The sequence below is a fragment of the Triturus cristatus genome, chromosome 11 (genome assembly GCF_964204655.1).
Source record: "Triturus cristatus chromosome 11, aTriCri1.1, whole genome shotgun sequence".
NCBI lineage: Eukaryota > Metazoa > Chordata > Amphibia > Caudata > Salamandridae > Triturus > Triturus cristatus.
Genome location: NC_140594.1, coordinates 134,272,480 through 134,289,538, shown reverse-complemented (window position 1 = coordinate 134,289,538; position 17,059 = coordinate 134,272,480). Strand labels below are relative to the sequence as shown.

The following is a 17,059-nucleotide window of genomic DNA, read 5'->3' as shown; positions in this document are numbered from 1 at the left end:
CGGAAGAAGCAGAAAAAATCTTCTCAGAACTCTCAAGAGTCCAAAACAGCAGCTTGCCAGTCGATTCACCTGGCTGGAAAAGGAAAGATTCCCATCAAACCAGAAACCCAGGTTCTTGGCTGTCTGGCTACTGGACAGGGGGGGCGGAAACTCAGCTGGCCAGATCAAATCTCTGAACCCAGGTGGAAAGTCACCAAACAGCAAAACCTCTGACTTGTCTTCGTTGCATTTCAACTGGGCGATAGCCAACCATTTGAAAACTGCCGCGAGACACGATTGCACAGGGGCCACAGCAGCTGTGTTCTTATTCCACGTGAATAGAAGTTGTGTGTCGTCTGCATAGGCAAGCACCTTAGTCCCCAAACCTTCCGCCAACCTGACGAGAGGGGTAAGGTAGATGTTAAACAGAAGGGGGCTAAGGGATGAACCCTGAGGCACCCCTGTGCACACACGCTGAGGTGTGGAAGCCACCGGGGGAAGCCAAACCCGCTGAGACCGGCCCTCCAGAAAGGACTTAATCCAGCCCCAGGCTGAGCCAATCACACCAATCTCTGACAATCTGTCCAGTAGTAGAGAATGGGGAACCGTATTGAAAGCAGCCGACAGGTCGAGCAGCACTAAGGCTGCTCTCCCGCCAGCATCGAGACAATCACGAATAGCTTCCGATACCTCCACTAAGGCACCTTCCGTGCTAAAGGAAGGGCGGAAACCCAACTGGGCCGGATGAAGTAGGCCCGCACCCTCCACATACTCTGAAAGCTGCCTGTTAACTATCTTCTCGCACACCTTAGAGAGGCTAGGGAGAAGAGAAATCGGTCTATAGTTCCCCAGAAACGAGGGATCAAGAGCAGCTTTCTTCAAGAGGGGGAGGATTTTTGCCTGCTTCCAAATACTAGGGACCTTAGCGACGTGCAAGGACATATTGATGATGTAATTAACTTCGGCATTCACAGTCTCTGCCACGGAAGCCAAAAGTCTTGCCGGGCAGGGATCAGCCGGAGAGCCGGACTTCAAGCCCTTACAATATTCTCAGCGAGCAGGGTAGATCAACTGGGGAAAAATTAGCAAAAGAATGGATGGAAGAAATACCCACCCCGGCTGGGCGCATGAGAGACCAAAGAAGAAGATCTGCAGTCCTGCACAACGGGATTTGAAAAACTATCTTTAATCCCTTGGATTTTATCCCCCAAAAATTTGGATAGGGACTCACACCAGGCAACAGACACGGGCATCGTGCTACTTTGAGCTAATGGAGACAAAGCTCTGAACAATGGCAAAGATCTCTTTAGAATTATTTTGCACCTGATCTATGCGAGTGGCGAAAAACTGCCTTTTAGCTAAAGAAATGAATATGCTACTTACCAGTATGCATCTGTTCTTGGCATGTAGGGCTGCTGACATTCATATCTGTGCATAGATCGCCGCCTAGTGTTGGGTCCGGATGTTTGCACGTTGTTGTCCTGGAAGAGTCTTCGAAGTATCCTTGGATAGGTGACTCCTCCCCTGGACTACAGTGCGCATGGGCATCCTCTCCATCCTCAGATTGTTTTTCGCCATTGTGGCAGTGATGGAGTAGATACAGAAAGTGATGACCATGCTTGCAGTAATTCTGAGAGCTGCAGCTGCGACAGGCGCCGGGGAGGAGGGAGGGCGATATGAATGTCAGCAGCCCTACATGCCAAGAACAGATGCATACTGGTAAGTAGCATATTCAGTTCGAGGCATGTGGGCTGCTGAATTCATATCTGTGCATAGAATACATAGCAGTGCCCTCTATTAGCGGCGGCTACCCGTGCCAGCTGCAGCGGTCTGAAAAAGTGTTTTGAGAACAGCCTGTCCTACAGCTGCCTGCTGTTTTGACTGCACATCTACGCAATAGTGTTTTGTAAATGTGTGTGTAGTGGACCATGTGGCTGCTCTGCATATATCATGCAGGGGAATATTTCCTAGGAAGGCCATGGAAGCCCCCAACTTACGTGTTGAGTGGGCTCGTGGTGGAATAGTTAATGTGCGTTTTGCCTTTTGATAACAGATTTGAATACACTTAACTATCCATCTGGCTATCCCTGCTTTGGAGATGGCGTTACCTTTGTGGTGTGGGGCAAAGGCAACGAACAGTTGTTTTGTCTTCCTGAATGGTTTAGTCCTGTCGATGTAGTACATGAGGGCCCTCCGTACATCTAGTGTATGTAGTGCCCTTTCTGCAACAGTTTGTGGGTTTTGGAAGAAAACGGGCAGTTCAATAGTCTGGTTCATGTGGAACTGCGATATTACCTTGGGCATGAACTTGGGGTTGGTACGTAGTACGACCCTGTTAGCGTGAACCTGAATAAATGGCTCTTGAACGGTTAGTGCCTGGAGTTCACTAACTCTTCTGAGGGAAGTGATCGCTACTAGGAAGGCCACTTTCCAGGTAAGGAATTGAATCTCGCATGAGTGTAGAGGTTCAAAGGGTGGACCCATCAGGCGTGTGAGGACCAAGTTGAGGTTCCACATTGGAGCCGGTGGGTGACTAGGTGGAATGACTCGTTTGAGCCCTTCCAAGAATGCTTTGATGGCAGGCACTCTGAATAGAGAGAGGTGCTGCCTGGTTTGCAGATAGGCTGATATTGCGGTCAAATGGACACGTATAGAGGTGTACGCCAGATTGCATCGATATAGGTGTAAGAGATAACAGATGATGTTTTGGATGGATGCGTCCAGCGGGTTGATGTCATTATTTCCGCAATAAATGACGAACCTTTTCCATTTGGCTGCATAGCAAGCTCTGGTAGTGGGTCTCCTGGCCTCCTTGATGATGTCCATACAGTCAGGTGGCAGGTTGAGATAGCCAAACTCTAGGACTTCAGGAGCCAGATCGCCAGATTCAGCTGTTGCGGATCTGGGTGCTGAACCTCTCCATGGTTCTGCGTCAAATGCGCGGGTTTGATCCGCAGCCTTTGATGCGGCACCACGGAAAGTTCGAGGAAGGTGGTGTACCACGGCTGGCGTGCCCACGTGGGAGCAACTAGGACGAGTGTCAGGGAGTGTTGTCGGAGTTTGCGGGCCACTAGCGGTATCAATGGCGCTGGGGGAAAAGCGTACGCAAATCTGCCGGACCAGTTCATCCATATCGCATTGCCCTGCGACTGTGGATGTGGGAATCTGGCGGCGAAGCTTGGGCATTTTGCGTTTTCGCTTGTCGCGAATAGGTCTATCTCCGGATGACCCCACTGCTGAAAGTACGGTCGGAGTACTGATGGGTGTAACTCCCACTCGTGCATTTGGTGGCTGTGTCTGCTGAGCAGATCCGCCATCTGGTTGTCCTTGCCAGGGAGGTGTTCCGCCATGAGGAACATGTTCCTTTGAATGGCCCACTTCCACATGCTCTGAGCCAGATGAGACAACTGTGGAGAGTGTGTGCCTCCCTGTTTCTGTATGTAGTACATTGCGGTCATGTTGTCCATCCGGATCAACACGACCTTGTTGCATAGATGTACTTTGAACGCCTTCATGGCTAGGAAGATTGCCATCAATTCCAGAAGGTTGATGTGCAACTTCTTTTGTTGTGTTGTCCATAGTCCTTGCACTGTGTAGTGGAGTACATGAGCTCCCCATCCCTGGAGAGACGCGTCCGCTGTCAGTACTATTTGTGGGACAGGCTCTTGGAACGGTCGGCCCTTGCAAAGGTTTTGTGGATTCCACCAATGCAGAGAGTTGTATGCCCGACCGCTCACCAACACTAGGTCCTTTAACTGTCCTTGAGCCTGATTCCACTGACGTGCTAGGCACTCCTGAAGTGGGCGCATATGTAATCTCGCGTGCGGGACTATGAAGATGCAGGAGGCCATCATGCCTATCAACTGCATGAACACTCGCGCTGGAAGTGAGTGATTGGGTTTGAATTTGGAGATCAGCAGTTGTATGCTGTCGATCCTCACTAAATTTGGCTGAGCTGTGGCCGCCAGAGTGTCTATAGTCGCACCTAGGTACTGTTGTACGTGTGCGGGCTGGAGATGGGACTTTGGATAATTCAGTGAGAATCCCAGACTGTGAAGAAGGTGAATGGTGCGGGACATGTGGCTTGCACATTGCTGGGCTGACTTCGCTTGAACGAGCCAGTCGTCTAGGTAGGGGTAGACGTGTATATGCTGCCTCCGTAGATGTGCTGCCACCGTAGCTAGGCACTTCGTGAAAACCCTGGGCGCTGTTGTCACGCCGAAGGGAAGGACTTTGAACTGATAGTGCTGCCCCTGAACAGTGAACCTGAGGTATTTTTTGTGTGAGGGGTGGATGGGTATGTGAAAGTACGCATCCTTGAGGTCCAGTGTGGCTAGGAAGTCTCCCTGCTTGAGAAGCGGAAGGACTTGCTGTAGAGTGAGCATATGAAAGTGCTCTGAAAGAATGTACTGGTTCAGGGGTCTCAGGTCCAATATAGGTCTGAGCGACCCGTCCTTTTTTGGAATTAAGAAGTAGAGGGAGTACACTCCCGCACCCTGCTCGTGGATGGGTACGACCTCTATAGCGCCTTTTAGAAGCATACTTTGCACTTCTTGCTGTAAGAGCGTTAAGTGCTCTGAGGACATAGGACGGCTTCTTGGTGGTATTGTGGGTGGAGTGGAGGTTAACTCCAGACAGTAACCGTATTTTATAATATCTTTGACCCACCTGTCCGTGGTGATGGAATTCCACGTGGACAGGAACCTTTGTAGCCTTCCCCCGACAGGTGTTATGTGGTCGGGAGGAAGGGAGAGGGCGTCACTGCTTGTTCTTGGGGGAGGACCTGGTGTTGCCGTAGCCGCGTCCTCTGCCCTTTGTGCTGGAGCCACGATATCCACCTCGGGTGTTTTTATCATAGGTGGTCTGTGTATTGCCTTTGTTATATGTTTGTTGTGACCCCTGTCCTCTACCTGCTCCCTTGTTTCCGGGGCGACGAAAGGAGCCGCTCCGAAAGGACTGAGTTTGTAGTGCGCCCATGGACTTTGCAGTGTCCGTATCCTTTTTTATCTTTTCGAGGGTGGTGTCAACCTCTGGCCCGAATAAATAGTCGGGGTTGACGGGCTGGTTCAGTATATTGTTTTGTACCTCAGGCTTGAATCCTGAGATCCGTAGCCAGGCATGTCGTCGCAACATGACGCTTGTGTTTATGGCTCTGGCAGCCGTGTCTGCAACATCTAGTGCGCATTTGATGGAAGCGTTCGTTAGTAGCTGTCCTTCTCTGATGAGCATTTCTGCGCCTTCCTTGAACTGGTCAGGGAGATGTTGGAATATTTGCTCAAGTGTGTCATAGTGCGCTCTATCATAGCGAGCAAGGAGCGCCTGAGTGTTGGCTATGCGCCATATGTTGGCAGCTTGGGCGGCAACTCGCTTGCCAGAGGTTTCTAACACCTTGGACTCTTTGTCCGGGGGAGGAGCGTCACCTGTTGTTTGCGAGTGTGCCCTCTTGCGTGCATTCGCTACGACGATGGAGTCGAGTGGTAATTGTCCTCTGATGTAAGTAGGATCCCCAGGTGCTGATCTGTATTTTTTATCAATCCTGGGGTTTATCACTCGTGCCCTGGTGGGTTCTTTGAAAATGTCCTTGGCTGGTTTGAGGACCCCCTTCAACATTGCCAGAGTCTTTACATGTCTTTCTGAGGATGCAAAGGTGTCCATTAGAAAGTCATCTTCGATGGTATCAGAGTGAAGCTGCACCCCATGGTTATTGGCAGCACGTTCGATAAGAGCATTGAACGCTGCAGTATCCTCCGTAGGAGATGTCTTTGCCCCATAGAGTTGTGGATCCTGTGCATCGAGAGGTGCACTGGGGTCTGCAGGGTCGCCCCAAGTTTGATCAGGGTCCTGCTGGTCATCAGGGTCCGTGTCTACATGGTAGGGGACTTGGTCAGCCATGTAGTCCTCCAATGCGTCTGTATCGGAGCGTGTGGGGGAGAACCGGTGTGGATCCTGGTAGGATGAATGGAAGGGTTCATAAAGGAGAGGTTCCGATTCTGCAGGCAACTTCCTTTTTAGTGGGATCCTGAAAGGGTCCAATGGCGGCTCCGAAGTTATCCTTCGGTCCTGGAGAATCATTCTGCCAGTGCCGGCGTCGATGATACGTGCTGGAGACGTCTCAGCAGGTGTGACCGTAGGTTGGGTGACCCGTGTCCTGAGTTGGAACATTTTTGGGATTGTTGACGGAGGCAAGCCGAAGGTAATGTTGGTCGGCACCGAAGAGGCTGCGGGAGCTCCGACCGAACCGGAGCCCGACGTGTCCTGGAGGACAGGTGTGGTTTTGCTGCCTTGCGTCACACCAGGTCGTACTTGGGGCGCCTTCGAGGCTTTGGCACCGGCCAGGCTCGTAGAGGCGGCCGTAGATTTTTTCGGTGCCGGCGGGTCATCGAGTCGGGGTGAAGAGATCACCGTCGAAGTCTTCGATACCTGAGGCTTAGGTGTCGTCGAGGGAGCGATGTGAGACACAGCAGGCGGTACGGCCCTTGGTGTCGTCGGTGCCGGTAGCCGAGCAGGTTTGTCGGTGCCGATGGCTTTTTTCCGTTTGTCGACTCCAACGTCGCCCGCCTCAAGTTCGGCACCGAAGTCCCTCTTGGTGCGGTCGGTGCCGACGCGGTGCGCTGGCGTCGAAGGCCTCGATCCGACCAGCGCTACTTTCAGTTTCGGTTTCGATGGAACCTGAGCAGCTTTCGGTTTCGGTTTTGTGATAGGGAAACCAGCCTGTTTATGTAGTAATGGCTGCCGCTGAACGTCCGAGGCCGGGCCCGAGGGCGGGGCCGAAGAACTGCGGGATGGGTCTCGGGTAAGGCCCGAAGGCGATCCCTCGACCGGAGCCATAGGCTGTGGCACTGGTGTTTGAACGGTTTGAACAGGTAGGCCTTGTTCATCATTGGAGCTACTTTCTTCGGCCCCGAAGGCCTCCTCGTCGTCTCCTACCTCGGTGTCGTCTTCACCTCTGTGGAAGAGTGACTCGTCTTCCTCGTCCGATCCGGGTTCGTGTTCGGAAACGGGACTGGAGGGCAAGACTTCCAATTCCTCGACGTCCTCGGCCTCGCCGAAGATGTCTGTCGGGGCCGGTGCCGCGTGCTGCGCCTCGAGTCTCGCCGCTCGTCGATTCCGCAGAGTCTTCTTCGAGCGGAACCGGGCACAGGCCATGCATGTTGATTCGTCGTGGTCCGGCGAAAGGCATTTGTTGCACACCGGATGGACGTCGATGTGTGGGTACTTCGCATTGCATACCGGACACCTTTTGAATGGCGTCCTGGATTCCATCGTCGAAGTCGTCGATGGACAGGTAAATGCGAAAGCAGTCGGTGCTGAAAGTTAGTAAACTAACAAATTCTATCGAAACCCGATCGATAAACAGTACCGACGCGAACTAAAGGCCTTTTGGCCTCGAAAAAATATTTTCCTAACTTGAGCTAAGATAGCACATCCGAACCCAATGGCGGAAAAAAACAATCTGAGGATGGAGAGGATGCCCATGCGCACTGTAGTCCAGGGGAGGAGTCACCTATCCAAGGATACTTCGAAGACTCTTCCAGGACAACAACGTGCAAACATCCGGACCCAACACTAGGCGGCGATCTATGCACAGATATGAATTCAGCAGCCCACATGCCTCGAACTGGCCTTATACTATATTTTCTGGCCCTGCCTAAGCCTGCCCTTGGCCTCCAAGCAGTAGTTGCTAAGGCGCCAAGATCGCTCCAGTTTCTTACAGTCCTGCTTCAGGTGGAGCAAATCCACCGTAAACCAGGGTTTAGAGGGAGAATCCCTCGACCTTCTAGAAGAAGTTGGATTGGCTATCTCAGCTATAGAGTCCTGCAACCAGTTATGAAAGGCATTGAGACTCCCATCCAAATCCTGCGGCAAGGACGGTCTTTTCACCTCCAAAGCTCTTGCAAAGTCGACAGGGTCGATTTTCTTAAAAGAAGGTTTATGAGAAACTGTAGGCTTTAAGCACGGGGAGGCTACTTCCCATGAAAAATAAATTAAATAATGATCAGACCACAAGACCGGAAGAGGAGCCTTAATTTTGATGGGAAAGATCGAGAAGATGGGATCAAGGATGTGGCCACCTTGGTGGGTCGGCTGACAGACCCATTGCGAAAACTGCGCTACCTGGAAGATCTCAAGAAGCTCCACCGTATCCCTTAGATCCCCATGATCCAGATGAATATTGAGGTCTCCAAGAATTAAGTAGTGGGAAAACCGAAGTGCCCGCGATGAGACAGCCTCATCACAAGCCTGAAGGAAGGATTTGGCCACGCCTGGTGGGCGGTAAATCAAAGACTCACCAAGCGTAAAATGAGCTGAAAAACGAATACTAGAATCCAGGGCTTCACAACTGCCCCACTGGCAAAGCTCACTTTTGCCAAGCTCCCACCTATCCTTAAAAATAACAGCCACCCCCCCTCCTCTCCACACAGAACGATCTAATCTACAGATTTTATAACCTGCAGGGATAGCCATTGACACTATAGGGTCAGAAGAGCCATCCAGCCAAGTTTCAGTAATAAATAGCAGGTCCAGAGAATTGTCCTCCAATAAATCAAAAACCTCCAAATAGTGCTTCCTCAGTGAGCGCACATTTAGCAGTGCTGCTGAAATGGCAGGAGCTCTAAACGCCGGGTAGAATCCAAGCAAAGGTGAAATCCACAAACCCCACACACATAATTTTGCATTCCCCATAAATTGGGGTAGTTCTGGATGTCACAGCACGTGCCCCTTAGCCCTTTCAGCGACTCACTCGAGAAGCGTTGACGATCACCAGCGCACCCCATTTGCGGAGCAGCATAACTGGCCCAGGCCGCCGACGAGACGCTGACGGCCACAGACGGGGCTTGCCTTAGGCACGCCTTCGGCGCGCCAGCGGTGCGACCGTTGCGCGAACGCGCAGCGTGCATTTAAATAGCTTCGGTGGCCAGATAGCTAGAGCGCGCCCGCCAAAACAAAATGGCGCCTCTAATCTGGCACACCAGAAGTGAGGGGAAAAGCGGAAATACGATCAAGTTAACATTGCCCCCAAGATTGTATTTAAAAACATATCATGTGCAAAAAAGCGCTAAGAACAATACATTTTTTAAAATGACCCCCAAACAGTAGAACACAGTAGAGCACAAATCGCAGCAGAAAAGAGCAGCGTTATGGATGGAACAGATAAAATAGATGTCAGCCCCAAAGCCCAATTGGAGATCCAAGAGTATGGCTGATGGCATCATCACCATCTCTTGTTGATATTGCTGAAGGCAGGGTTCCGGCTGGGCATAATAAGTCTAGGCATTGTATTTCTGCTTCTCATCATCATCAGGCTGACACTTAACGTGCAAGTCAGACGGACTATATGCACCCGCAAAAAGACCTTCCTCTTCGGAATCTTCTAATTCTAGGAGATGAGGGGGCAGAAGAGGCGTGATTTTACTCGGGAAGTATGGTCTGGGGCAATCACTATAGGTTTGTATTGTTTGCAATGTTTTTCTGCATGTGCATCAGCTTTCCTCGTCCACAAACAGCTCGTCAACTATGGCGATTTGGCAGTTGACAGTGATTTTGGCGGCGGAATCTTTGTCGACAGCTGGGCTTAAGCTGGCGGTTGTGTCGTTGTCGATAAAGGTGAACTCAACAACGTCATTGCCACCTGCGAGAACGTTGTCTCTGTCAACTACGGTGTCTTCTTCGATGATGGCTTATCCTTCAACAGTTTCTTCTCCGTTGATGATGTGCTTGGCAAGTGTGGCTCCCCCTTTAACGGCAACTTCATCAACGAATGCTTCGTAAACAACATGGACTTAGATGATGGCGAGTGCTTCGTTGACGGCGAACAGTCTACAAGCTTTGATGAAGACTATGAAACGGTCGACGAAATCAAGGTCTGACTCGATGACGAGACAGATGGTGTCTATAGAGAGCAGTCAAGAATGTAGTTGACAATGACATTCCTGAAGTGCAGTCTTTCGTCGCTGACGAAGCTGATAAACTTTTTTCGTCACTGAAATGGTCTCAATCACAGTAAGTTACTAACAGGCATGATGAAGAGACCATTTAAGTGCAGATGGGGCACGCGGGGTTTGACAACGCTGTCATGCATACGTTGTCATAGCAGGTTACTTGTTGCCCTGAAGTATATTGTGCCTCTGTGATACATTGCTATGTGAGATATATCAATCATGGGAGTTGGGAGACTACATTATGTATGTTAGTAACCTGCGATGATTAAGAGACTATTTCAGTGTGGCTGGGGCACCTTGGGAGTGACGTGTCATGCTCGGAGTAATTTTTCTGTATACATTGTCATAGCAGCTTACTTGTCTCTCTAAAGTGTATTGCTGTGCCTCTGTGATACATTGTTATGCATGCTGTACCCATCATGGAAGTTGTTGATTCAAATCATTTTTTTATTTTTTAAATAGACTATTTCAGTAAATTAGGGAGTAGTTAGTGGATTGCCAAAAAATGTAGTCACAAAGATACGAAAAAGTTGCCTAGATGACAAAGATTAAAAAACTATGGTTGACACCAAAGATATACATACTGAATTTTGTTGTTGGGAAGTCTGTGAATCTGGTCAAGGAGTAGTCTTTCAGTCAGCTGTAGGACTGTGCATAAGGCTGTGGAGACAAAGAAAATACTCAGGAGAGACAAACCCGCATCACATTTACCCCAATACAAAATGTAGAGAGCTTGTACTAAAATAAAAAAAGGACAAACTCACTACAAAAAAAAAAAGACATGACAAACGAAAAGGTTTGGATCACTTTCTGTATCTTCTTTTCTCACATGCACAAAGATTAGCAACAAAAAGAAAGGGTGAGTGTGTCTTACTGCTTAGCAGCACTAGTGCCCAACCCACTTCGGTTATAGATAGCAAGCAAGCATGAAATGATCTGGTCTTTGGCATGACCTCCCCCGCTCCGCCCCTCTCAACCACCACTTCTGATATGAGAAACACACACGCACCAAGCCACATAAAAATTTGATTTGGTATTTCGGGACTGACATGGGTACACCAACCCAAAAGGTGGTGAACAGACAAGGGAGGGGTAGAGCTCCTTGAGATATTCAAACATGTTAGAGTGGAAATCCAGCATACAAGTATAGACTCATAGATGTGAATATAGACTGAAAAAAGTAATTAGACCAACTGCGGTTATCCATCAAGACAGCTTATTGTTTGTATCACAATCCTTTAAAATGTTTGATCAAGCCAAGAGATACAACATTTTACTTAAGAGTGGAGGGTAGTTCACAGAGAGAGAGGGTGTGTGATCATATTCGTGTTTGGTGTTCTGTTTTGGGCAGGTGAGACTAAAGTTGAAGAAAGTGGCCTCTTTATGCTTCTACCATAGATTAAGAAAAGGGGTACAAAGCATGTTTAAGTTACTTCAATGTCATAGATCTGGGTTATTAACAAACATTTAATACTTTATTTCTGTTCTCTTTCTTCTACTACCAGCTTCATCTGCTCATTCTGGCCTATCATATCCCAAAGACACCACCATTTAAAGATATTCTTTTCCAGATTTTGACCTCCTCTTGCCCACCTAAATCCAAGTGCAATGCGTTTAAAGCTTCGCTATGATCGACTACACCCCCTCCCAATAAAAACCCTAAAGTTCATATGTGCTCTGTAGTCCAAAGGTAAAACGGCATTACTTTGCTGTTAAGAGACTCACCGTCTTCAGATGCCATGGAAAGGAACTTCTCAGAGGTAAAAATCTGCTTCTTTTCATCCAAAACCAGTGCCCAAAAGTTGCTCAGCTTGGTCTCTGCCAAAAGATGGACAGAACACTGCAGTCAAATTAAAAGTAGATGACAAAATCACACGCCTTGGGAGGCTGACTGCTTATTAAAGACCTCCATTTACAATGCAGTTTATTATCTCACAATCACAACACTATCCTCTTCTTCACACAGTTAAGACGTTAATAAATGAGGGCAGAGGCAGTAAGAGCAATATTCTGTTTCAGTGTCAAAAAATGACATTCCAAAACACGTTTGGGCAGATAGAACTTAACACAATACATCATTCACTATCTGTGATGCACAGTTGGAAATGTTTTATTTCAGAGTTCCACGACCAAAGAATCTGCCACTATGCTTCAGACACAGGAACACAAAGGCTAACCAGCCCATGCAAGCTATATCAACAATCAAAGGCCATTCGGTGCACTCCACCTTCTGCAAGTTAGTGAGAAAGTGTGCAGTGAAGTGCCATTTTTGCCACTGGTGCGGATGTTATTTGACTGATGTGCACTGGGTCCCTGCTAACTGACAGCTGTATTTTTTAAGTTGCTGAAAATCACTAACAAAAGTACTTACCTGATCCCGAAGATCTTGGTGTCTAAAAGTATATGAAAATATGTTCTATTTTTCTAAATTGGTGTCAGATGACCTTATTGAGTGTGTATCTCATTTCTTGATTTTGTGTGTGAAACAAATGCCTAACTCTCCCCTCTGATAAGCCTATGGCTGCTCGACCACACTACCACAAATACAGCACCTTGGGATGGTTAAAGAAAGCACCTGTACACAAGTAAGGGATACGTGGATGCCCTACACAGTGCACCTCATTTTCGTACACCACATAGAGAGCAATCATCCTACATTGATGGTGCAGTGGTGGGATACAAGACATTGTAAGTGCAGTACTGCAATTAATAGTATATGGTGCAGGGAGATGGTCATTACGAACTCCACTGCATCATATGTACAAGTTACTTACCTTCGGTAATGATGTATCTGGTAGAGACGTTGTCTAGCTGCAGATTCCTTAACTTAGAATCATCCCCAGGCATCAGACTGGATCCGGAAAACTTTAGCAGCAGCACCTCTGCGTGCCGGGGGACGGCGCCAAACAACCCTGCCCGGACGTTGTCCATGGACGTGACGTCAGCGAGGTCATAAGTCCCTCCCGGCGCGCAGACGTCAGTTGTCTTCAGAGAAACTTTTGCGCGGCACAATGCGGAGCCACCAACAAAACTGTGAAAGTATGGGAACAGTGTGTAAAGGAGAAAAAATCCGTATGGCAAAGAAATCGGATGGTGCATAACACCATCATAAATGCCATGTCAGACACTGTCTATTTACAAACCAAGAAGTAAAGAATAGAGCAATGCTCTGAGAAACAACCCCGCAAAGCGAAGCGTGGACCCTCCCCAGAGGCTGAGTAACAAGGGAAGAATATCCCGACAGACAAAGACAGACTGTTATTACAACGTAGAACTGTGTCAGCCAACAAGGGCGGAGCACAGGATGAACAACAATCTACTGCGAGAAGAAATTACAAGAATGGCACTTCCCTTATAGTAATGGAAAGCTGAAACACAGCCCAGTAGATCCCAAAAGGACGACAGAACAGGAGAAAAGATCCCCAAGTAGAAAGAGGAGGCGGGAGGGAGGGAAAGCAATAGAAGATCCCACACTGGAAGGACCAGGGTGGAGGAATGCAGGGAAAAGAAAGCAGAATCTCCCGGTGAAGGCGAAGCAAAAAGCACCGCTTTACAGGAAGAGAAACCACCTGGAGGAAGGTGGCTCCATATTGTAAATCATAAAAGGGTTGCACCAAATTGAACACCTTGAATGAAGACCAGTGCCAACTGAAAGGAGGCAAAGCGGAGAAACCCACCTGCCAAGGTCCTCGCAGAACGGGGAGGATGGGTGGGCCTTAAGGAATCTGCGGCTAGACAACGTCTCTACCAGATACACCGTTACCGAAAGTAAGTAACTCGTACATCTGATAGAGACATCTTGCCGCAGATTCCTTAACTTAGAATAGATACCACAGCCATACCCCAGGGGGAGGCGGGTCTGCAACAGAACAACAGAAAGTGCCCGAGAGCACTGAGCCGGCAACAGAGTGACAGACTAAGGGGAAAGCTGCGGCGGTGCAGCCATTCAGCAACCCAAGCACCTCGGAAGAGCAAAAGATAACAGGAGGCGAGGCATCACAAGACTGCCAAAATGGCGCAACACCATACCTGTGCGAGTAGAAGTAGAAACGGCACTAAGCCATATCCCAGAATGGTAGAGAGCACATAACGAAGGGAAGAAGGAGAAACCACCCCCAGAGCTGCATAACGCACTAACCACTCCCAGAGCTCAATGGCGCAGTAAATTGACACCAATCAAGCTAGAGGACAACATGGAGAGACGTACTCAGAGACTACCAGGCGAGCCCACGCAAGGGAGGCCGGACAGGCAGAATCCAGGAAGCGAAGGGTAAGAGGCAGGAACAGAGCAGTGCCTCAAAAGCACACGAGGGAACATAAGACACGCCAAGTGCACAGTTAGTCACCAGAACGCAACGGGGGCGGACATAACCACGCTGAACCACACCGAGGCGGGCAACAACGAGAACATGCACATAGCAGGCAGGTACAGCGACAAGGTGGAGTAGCTATGATGAGTACGGGACTGCCCAGCAAGGCAGTTTGAAGGCCAAGTGGAGAACACTCCCGGAAAACAGAAGCGCAGGGCACAGCACCTGGAATGACCTTCAGCAGAGGAGCTGTCCCGCAGGCACACCAGACAGATGACGGTAACACCCAAAGTAAAAAGACACATCCGGGGGCGTGGCTAAGCCGAGGGCTAAGATGGCCGCGTAAGCTCTCGGCTCTGCTGACCGAGCGATTAATCGGTTTCAAAATCCGCCTATTAATGCCTAACTAGATCACACGATGCCGGCCGAGCCCAGGTGCCCGGAAGGGCATCATTTAGAGAAGCTTCGAAAGGCAGAAGCGGCTCTACATTCCCCGAACCGTGGTGGAGTACATCCAACAGAGGGACCGAAGGGGGCTGCAAACTTAGAATGCGGCCGGCCATGGAAACAACTCTTAAAAATGCCGCATCAGCATCAGTAGCCCTCCGAGGAGGGGACAATAACTCATCTGTGGGTGAAGGCTGTAAACTGAGCCTCCCAACCCAAGGAGGGTTTCCGATGAACGGAGGATGCGACCAATGTCCAAATGAAGGAAGCCCTATGGATGAATGAGGGTCCTGATGGGGTTCCTGAAGAGTTGGAGAATCCACCGGAGCCACAAATTGCAAGGGGGTGGAGGGGAGGGGGGGGGGGGGGCAATGACTGATCTGGTGTTGCCAGATGTTGGGGTGATGCCGAACTCCCCCTGGAAGCCTCTAGAGAGGAGTCAATGATCCGGTGTCGAGGCGGCGCGAGCATGTCCTTGGTCGGTGCCGACTCAGCCTCGTCCGGCGCCGACTCGGCCTCAACACAATAGGCTCTGGCTCCGAAGAAGGGAACGCTGCCGGAGCCGGGGAGGCAAGTCTACGTTGCCGGAACAGCGTTGATCCTGCCTCAACTACAACAGGCTGCGATTCTGAAGTAGGAAGGGGCGAGTGACACACATGGGAACCAGACGGCGACCAATGCCGCAAACGGAACCCACTGCCTCCGGGACCTGTCGCCGAAGAGGAGGCCAGGGGCCGTGACGACTCCGACCGGGACAGGCGAGCCGAAAGTAACTTCATCCGGCGCTGCCACCGGGACTTCGGCTTGAGCTGTTGGCAGGCGCCGCAATACGTCGAGTTGTGGTGTTCGCCTAGACACCACATGCAGATAAGGTGTGGGTCTGTCGCAGACATTTGCCGCGAACAGAAGGTACACGTTTTAAAGCCCAAATGCATCGCACACTGTTCCAGACGCGAAGGCGTCAAAAGGGGCCTGAAAACAGGCCAGAGGAACCGCTTACTCCGCATCCGCGTTGCACGCGGAAAAGAAGGAAACTGATGTCAGCACACCGGGAGGCACTTATATGACCTCGCTGACGACCCATCCGTAGACGACGTCAGGGCGGGGTCGTGTGGCGCTGTCCCCCGGCGCGCAGAGTTGCTGCTGCAAAATCTTTCCGCATCCTGTCTGACGTCAGGGGATGATTCTAAGCTAAGGAATTTGCGACTAGATGTGTATCAGATTGGCTACACTGAAAACTGGGAAGTTTGGTATCAAACTTCCCAGCACATTAAACCCACACTGATGCCCTCTGTGTGCATTTTTCATTAAATTCCACACTGGCATCTTAGAGATGCCCCCTGAAAAACGACCAGCCTCTGGTGGGTTCCCTGACTGGTACACACCAGCCTGCCAGCACCAGATATGTTTGTGAACCCCTAGGATGGGAGTCTTCGCTCCCTGGGCCCAGACACAAAGCCTTTCCTGGGCGGAGGTGTTCACACCTCCCCCAGGCCAGGAAGAGCCATCTGTGGCAGGGGAGCTTCAAAGGCCTAGCAGCCTTTGTAATGTGACCCCCAGCCTCTCCTGCTATCAGGAGAAGCCCCCTTCCTGCCTCCCCTTCTTTTCGTCGGGAAGACAGGAGGGAAAAACTAGCCAACTGCATTTCTCAGTAACAATTGCAATCCAAACTGTATATTTACTGCAAAGTACTTATCACTTACCTATTCCAGGCTTCCTTGATTCTAGGAAATAAAATAACTAAAAGAATATTTTTATACAAAAACAATTGGTCTGAAGTTCAGTTCTTGAGTGTGTGAATTAATTTGCTGACTGAGTGTGTACAACAAATGCTTAACACTGTCCTCTGATACTGCCTTACTGCTCGACCACACTACCACAAGTAGAGAGTGAGGTGCTATCTAACTTTACACCTGCCTATCTTTGGGGTTCCACTGGACTCTGTGCGCACTATACCTCACTTTAGTATAGTATATACAGAGCCAGCTTCTTACAGACCTCCACACAGATTGCATGCAGACATCTACTACAAACTGCGTGTCATGGTGCAAACTATGAGAGAAAACAAGACATCGCACGCTCACTGTGTTCCATGCCAAAATCACTGCATTTAATATATGCTAGTCACCCCTACAGCAGGCCTTGTAGCCCTACGGCAGGGTGCATTGCATTACATGTGAGGGTGTATCAGCATGAACAGATATGCCCCTGGTAAGAAAGTGTCCTCTTTCTTGTATGGTATGCCCCCACTTTTTGCTGAATTGCTGATGTACTCTGACTGAGTGTGCCCTGGGCTCCTGCCAATTAGGTACCCAGGGCCTGTGTTCCTTCCCTAAACCTGCATTGAAGCCTAAACCCAATTGGCATCTCTGGCCACATGTC

General features: G+C 49.7%; 1 protein-coding gene across 2 annotated transcripts in view; it reads right to left on the bottom strand.

Annotated features, from left to right (window-relative positions):
• Window positions 1-17,059, bottom strand: part of GCN1 (GCN1 activator of EIF2AK4) — a 693,936-nt gene that overhangs the window by 410,408 nt on the left and 266,469 nt on the right. For both annotated transcript variants that reach the window (XM_085633485.1, XM_085633484.1), the window contains exons 16-17: window positions 11,646-11,738; window positions 10,505-10,580 (exon numbers count right to left, since the gene is read on the bottom strand). In XM_085633485.1, the coding sequence (XP_085489611.1) occupies window positions 10,505-10,580; window positions 11,646-11,738 (169 nt within the window). The remainder of the gene's footprint in view (window positions 1-10,504; window positions 10,581-11,645; window positions 11,739-17,059) is intronic.